This window comes from Macaca nemestrina, chromosome 9 (assembly GCF_043159975.1).
Source record: "Macaca nemestrina isolate mMacNem1 chromosome 9, mMacNem.hap1, whole genome shotgun sequence".
Taxonomy (NCBI): domain Eukaryota; kingdom Metazoa; phylum Chordata; class Mammalia; order Primates; family Cercopithecidae; genus Macaca; species Macaca nemestrina.
This window is the reverse complement of record NC_092133.1, coordinates 34,229,859-34,236,512: the sequence shown is the minus strand read 5'-3', so window position 1 is coordinate 34,236,512 and position 6,654 is coordinate 34,229,859. Positions and strand designations below refer to the sequence as shown.

The 6,654-nt window shown below is 58.4% G+C and overlaps 1 protein-coding gene across 1 annotated transcript; it reads left to right on the top strand.

Moving 5' to 3' along the window:
• Positions 1–691: 691 nt before the first annotated feature.
• On the top strand, positions 692–4,290 carry LOC105478418 (NK2 homeobox 3). Its single transcript, XM_011735689.3, has 2 exons — positions 692–1,253; positions 2,753–4,290. Exons 1-2 carry the CDS (start codon positions 896–898, stop codon positions 3,487–3,489), a joined length of 1,095 nt encoding a protein of 364 aa, XP_011733991.1. The 5' UTR covers positions 692–895; the 3' UTR covers positions 3,490–4,290.
• The last annotated feature ends 2,364 nt before the right edge of the window (positions 4,291–6,654 follow it).

Sequence of the window (6,654 nt, the reverse complement as noted above, 5' to 3'; positions counted from 1 at the left end):
AACCCCAGGACCCTGCCCTCGTGGAGCTTACAGTCTAACTGGGGCGACCAGGCAGGCACCTACAGCTATAGAATTAAGTGGGGAGTGATAAGTGACACGCATGTCTTGCTAACACAAGTTGCAAGTTCAGAGGCTGAAAGAGGGGACTTCCGGCTAGACGATCTAGGCGCTCTTCCTCGGAGAACATTTTCCACTTGTGGAGGCTAAGGGTCAGAAACGTGTTCCAAGTGGAGAGAAAGCTTGAGCAACGGCAACAAGTTGAAAACGGACATGTCGCCCACCCATAGACAGATAAAACACTCCGTCTCCTCGTGGATCCAGCGCCCGGTATTTACCCGCCAGGAAGTTTTCCTGCCCCGCGCAGCAGCTGAAAAAAACACACCCCAGGGGCATCCTTCCCTGGCGTTGTTCGTGGACAGCAAGCCTCCCAGAACTGGCCTAGGTCGGGAAGGTGCAGCCACGCGGGAATCAACGGTTCAGGAACCGGATCAGTGCAGCCTCGCCAGCAACATCTCGGACTTCAGGACTCTATACTAGTCCTTGTCTATTTCTGGTAGAGCCGCAACATCCCACTCCGCAAGAGCAGGGGGCGTGGCCCACATGAGCCGGAACCTATGGGGAGGGAGGCTGGGGCGCCGGCCCCGCCCTCCGACGTGACGCAAGTCTCCCGGACAGAGGCTTCGGAGCCCCGGCCCCACTCCCTGCAGTGGCTGTAACAAAACCCAGACCCCCAGGTCCCGGCCAATGGAGGCGATTTAGAATGGAGTAGGACCGCGTCTGTCAAAAGCCCGACTCTGCAGCAGCGGCGGAGTCCAGGAGGAGAGCTGGAGCCGCCGTGCTGCCTCCCCGCCCCCGCCGGGATTTATTATTTGGACTAGACAATTAAGTGGCCCTGATGATGTTACCAAGCCCGGTCACCTCCACCCCTTTCTCAGTCAAAGACATTTTGAATCTGGAGCAGCAGCAGCAGCACTTCCATGGTGCGCACTTGCAGGCGGACTTGGAGCACCACTTCCACTCTGCACCCTGCATGCTGGCCGCAGCTGAGGGGACGCAATTTTCTGACGGAGGGGAGGAGGACGAGGAAGAAGAGGGCGATAAATTGTCCTATTTGAACTCACTAGCCGCAGCCGACGGCCACGGAGATTCAGGGTTGTGTCCCCAGGGCTATGTCCACACGGTCCTGCGAGACTCGTGCAGCGGGCCCAAGGAACATGAAGAGGAGCCCGAGGTCGTGAGGGACCGGAGCCAAAGTGAGTAGAGGGGGAAAGAAAACGCACCCGCACACCTGGAGCAATGGCAGAGCGCACACAAACAGCCCACAAACCTTGCCAGAGCGGCTGCCCACCCCTTTACCCTTTGGCTGGGGCCATGCCTCCGCCCTGGTCGCGAACAGCTCCGCAAAGCGCAGGTACCTGCGAGGGAGATGGGGCGGAGAGACAAGGACGAGGTGACCCTGACAACTACTCCTCCCCAAAGGGGGAAATGAGGGAAGGGAAGGTGGTTACTACTGCCCTGATGCTGAGAGGCGACGTGGGCTCAGCGCCTGGGTCCTCATAACTGGCAGTATTTTTGCTCTTCCTCGCCTCCACCCCTCCAAAAGGTTCTTCCCCCAAAAAGGGCAGGAGCCTGGACCTTTTTCGTTTTCCCTCTAGGGTGAGATGAGTTCTCTTAGCCCAGGGCAGCCACCCCTTCTTCTCCAAAAAGACAGCCCAAGCAGCCTGTGTCTCTCTTATCCGCAGGGGGCAGGAACTTTGGTGGATGCCAGTTGGGTGGTTTCCTCCCTTCTCTGCTTGGAACTCAGCGTCCTTGAACCCGTGGCACCCGGTAGAGAGAGAGGAGATGATCGAAAAGTGCATGGGAACACTGTCTATTCCGCGCGACCATAGCTCTCACATCCCTAAGGCGCCGGCCTTTTTTGAAAATCCGTAACGTTTTGCTTTGTGTCCCAGGCTGCGGGCCGAATAGAAAACGCGCCGAACTTGAGTCCGAGATCTTGGCTGCTCACATTGGACGGGAAGTAAATTGATAGGGAGATGGGGTAATCAAATAAAGTCCCCAAGGAAGCGTATTTAAGAGGCCAGAATCTCAGTCTTTCCCCAAGAGGCGGTTTGATGTGGCAGAGGCCAAGGCCTATGCTCTCATAGTTCCCAGAGCCTAAAATCGGCATGAAACTGTCTATAACTAGTCAATCAAACTTCATTTTCAGAGGACACACGGACATTGTCATCACATTTGCATGTAGTCTTTTATAAGCCACACACACACGTCCCTGGGCCATGCACAAGCGTTACACTCGGAACAGATTTTCGCTCAACCCATGCCCACCGGCCCACTCATACCAACACGCCTCACACCTTCAGTTATCCTTGGTGGAGTAGAAGGCAAACGAGTTTGCAAATACTGTAGTTATTATGTAGCTGCAAGCCTTCATCCTGAAAATAGTCATTAGCACGTCGAGCCGCACATTTAATACAGAGTAATCTCTTCTCTCGCAGATGCTCAAGATCCAAATAAACACGCACTAACTACCCCTCTCCAGGAAACGCGCCTCCGCCTGCTAAGGGCGTTCTTTCGGTACTGGGGCTGTCGCAGGGTCCCACAGCGCCAGGAGCCACAAACGTTCCCAAAAGTCCAGCCATTTACTACCGCACGCTCTGCTCAGCCGCCAAAAGGGGTCACGGTGCTCCAGGACAGGAGCCGCGGTGCGGCTGGGAACAGCTAAGGACGCTGTTGTTTGCTTCTTCCGCAGAAAGCTGCCAGCTGAAGAAGTCTCTAGAGGCGGCCGGAGACTGCAAGGCAGCGGAGGAGAGCGAGAGGCCGAAGCCACGCAGCCGCCGGAAGCCCCGGGTCCTCTTCTCGCAAGCCCAGGTCTTCGAGCTGGAACGCAGGTTCAAGCAGCAGCGGTACCTGTCGGCACCCGAGCGCGAGCACCTCGCCAGCAGCCTGAAGCTCACGTCCACGCAGGTGAAAATCTGGTTCCAGAATCGCAGGTACAAGTGCAAGAGACAGCGGCAGGACAAGTCTCTGGAGCTGGGCGCACACGCGCCCCCGCCGCCGCCCCGCCGCGTGGCGGTCCCGGTGCTGGTGCGGGACGGCAAGCCGTGCGTCACGCCCAGCGCGCAGGCCTACGGCGCGCCCTACAGCGTGGGCGCCAGCGCCTACTCCTACAACAGCTTCCCCGCCTATGGCTATGGGAACTCGGCCGCGGCCGCCGCCGCAGCTGCTGCCGCCGCCGCGGCCGCCGCGGCCTACAGCGGCAGCTATGGCTGTGCGTACCCGGCGGGCGGAGGCGGCGGCGGCGGCGGGACCTCCGCGGCGACCACTGCCATGCAGCCCGCCTGCAGCGCGGCCGGAGGCGGTCCCTTTGTGAACGTGAGCAACCTAGGAGGCTTCGGCAGCGGCGGCGGCGCACAGCCGTTGCACCAGGGTGCTGCAGCCGGGGCCGCGTGCGCTCAGGGCACCTTGCAGGGCATCCGGGCCTGGTAGGGACGGGGCGAGTCACGCGGCAGGCACCCCAGCGAAGCCTGGCGCCGCGGGACTGAAGCTCGAGAAGGGCCTGACCTAAAGGTCAGGTCCCCTCGTTAAAAATATATATATATACGTCTCGCTCCTCCGGGCTTCGGATCGCAGCTCACTCGAGGCCTGGGGAAGGGGGCTCAGGGGCAAGGAGGATGACTGGGTCCGGTCGCCAGGACTGTCTCAGAGGCAGAAACGCCGGCTGGGCGCCGGCGGGGACGATGGCCCCGACCCTGGCAGCGAGGGGAGTGCAGGCGGCTAGGACCCTGGCCGCGCTTGGTTCTTCCAAAGTGAGAAGGGCTTCTCTCCCTCTGCCTTTCCGCGGCCTCCGCGAAGCATTGGCGGGGAGCCCAAGGACATAACAAATTAAAAGCATGAAGGAGAGAAAAATGGGAGTCGTGGCTTGAGAAATTCCAGGCCCTACCGATTCTCTGCCCCCTTTGCGGGCCTGGAGCGCCATAGCACAGTCGATTTCGTTTCCCAGCTGTCTCCCCTCCGCAGCAGATACCTCTGTCCAGATCTCCGGATTGTCGGCGGATGCAGGATTCTTCGAGGAAGACCAGCCGAATGAGATCAAAAGTTGGGGGTGGGGGGAGGCTGAACAAACTCGAAACCTGGTGGCCCACCGGAGGTGTTATCGGGTTTCCTTTCTGTTTCGTATTCTGTATTCAGCACATGTTATCTATCTATCTATATAACTATAACCACACGCCGTGTACACACCCGCTGCCACACACTACAGGAGTCAATAAACAAGGTGCAATATTTTCAGATCATTGGCCGGCTACAGAATTTGTTTAGCCCCCAAGAGTGGAGAGGAATCCTTTAAATAGGGCCAGAAAGGGAGGAAAAGGTGCGAGGGGGAAAGCCATCCTCCGTGGGCGATTGCAGGCCTGGTCTCCCATGAGCCAGGCCCCAGGCTGTAAGTCTGGTCTCTTCATGGCTTTGTTCATTAATTTCTGTTTACTTTTGCGGGCTGGACAGGTCGAAGGCTCAGGGCCATTTGAAGTCCCTGGCTTTGCAGTTGCCCCTAAGTTTTACCCAGATGCTTGGACTAGCTGTATAGACCTGGGTTCGGTCAAGTCTTGTAATCTGCCCCACCTTGAGGGTCGCCAGGGAAAAGGAAGCCTCGCCCCCAGGCCCAGCTGTTGGCGGCGCGAAAGCAGCCTCATCCCCGGCTGCAGCCAGGGCTACCAACGCGCCTGGGGGTGCTGCGCTGCGCCCCACCGCGGCCGAGCTCTCCCCCTTGGCCGCCCTCCCTTCTCCCCCGGCGGCCCCGGCTTTATGCGGCTCCTTGTCACTTGCGGAGAATGCCTGTGCGAGGCCTGTGCTGCCACACGGCCGATTGTGAGCGTGCCAAGGCGGGTGAATGGGGAGGCCTCAGAGCGCCGCGCCATTGTGGGGCCGGGCCTCGCTGAAAGGCGGCTCCGGGCCGGGAAGGTGCGGAAAGAATAGCTTTTTATTGGAGTCCCGAACAAAAGGTGTGGTAGGAAGGCGAGGTCCCCTGCGCGAACAAAAACCCCAGCGCGTCGGATTGACGTCCCCCCCGAGCTCCCCATTGCTTCTCAGAGCGGGGGCTTTGTGCAGCAGTCTGCTCAACAGAGGGACAGAGAAATGTGCGGGGGTTTTGTTCCCCACTTTTTGTGAGCTGGGGGAGGGGGCGGCCAGAGGGACGGGGGCTGGGCGGGCAGCAGGGAGGGGAGCGCTGATTAGGCCGGGCCGGCCGGGGCGCTGAGACGTTCAGCGGGAGTCGGCGGCCTGAATGCTGGGTCATTATTGCTACAAGTTTAGCAATTTCACCCTTACAGGAGGGGGTGGGGCTGCTAGGCTGTGGCGGGGCCGACCGGCTGAGGAGCTGGAGAGACGCAAGGAGGAGGAGGAAAAAGAAGGAGGGGAGGGAGGGAGGCAGGCAGGCAGGCAGGCAAGGGAGCCCTCCGAAGCCCTCTGACCGCCCAGGATGCGACTTGGACACATCCGAAAGGGCCTAGCGGGAGGCTAGAGAAGCGGCACTAGGGGGACGAAGACCTTCCCTCCCCTCGCCTCTTAGGCGGCAGAAAGACCCCGGAGCCGAGCATGAGCCAGCGCACTAGACTGCAGGTCCCGCAGCAAGTCGCAGCCGCGTCCCTCCTCTTTCACGCCACCCCCAAACTGGGACACAGCCTCCCACCACCGTGATGCCCCAATCCCCTTGCCTACCGTGATCCCTCTTCTGGAGCCATTACCTTCCCATGGATTGCTTAGGCAAAGGGCTGGAGAGGGAATTCTTGGCTCCTTACTTGCTTCTCACAGCCTGCAGCTGCAGACTCATTCATTCATTCATTCATTTATCCATTCAACTAGGTATACTGAGCACCTACTATGTATTCACTTGTACTGTTGAGTTGCTGGGAACGGTGAAAAAAAAGTGTCCCTAGACTGGTGGATTTTATTTTCAGGTGTGCAGGTGTGGGTGGTGGGAGGGTGAGACAATAAACCAATGCAAAAACAGTAGATGAATTCTAAAAAGGAAATAGAACCAAACGCTGGGAGTGGAGGTCTTTTCAAGTAGGCGGTGGGGAAAGCCTGTTAAGATTACATTTAAGTCAATGCCTGAATGACAAAAGGATGTCATTCCAATAGTGCTTTGCTATCTCAGCCACCATGTCTCTGCACATGCCCTCCTGTCCAGCTGGAATGCCCTTCCACCCCCATTTTTCTGGTGAACTTTTGCCTCTCCTTCAAGGCCAAGCTTCCTTCCTGAACCACCTAAGTGGAGGTAATCACTCTCACATTTGTGCCATCAGAGTCTTAGGTACTTTCCAATATCATAACATGGTGTCATGCAAAGATTTATTTGTCTCTCTCCCTCCGCAGGAGAGATGTGGAGGGCCAGGATGGCATCTTTTCCGTCTGGGACAAGTACCACAGTAGGAGCTCATGGGGCCAGGAGGGCTGTGAGATGCCCTCTGGGCCCCTTCAGCACCTCTTCCCTGGTTCCTGCTGCCTGAATTGCCCAGGTGCTGTTGAGCTGTGGCCTTGGCTGCTGGCCTGGAGGGAAAAGTGGAACTGGAATCTTGGCTTCCCTGGGCCTAGTCAGGACACTTGGCAACCCATTTCCAACCCAGCAGAAGGTCCCACCTCTTCTGTACCCTGTGA

Bases quoted from the DNA above. Each gene is read 5' to 3' on its own strand.
- LOC105478418 (XM_011735689.3), top strand. From the start codon at position 896: ATGATGTTACCAAGCCCGGTCACCTCCACCCCTTTCTCAGTCAAAGAC. The intron at 1,254-2,752 runs GTGAGTAGAGGG...CTTCTTCCGCAG, and splicing joins CGTGAGGGACCGGAGCCAAA to AAAGCTGCCAGCTGAAGAAG.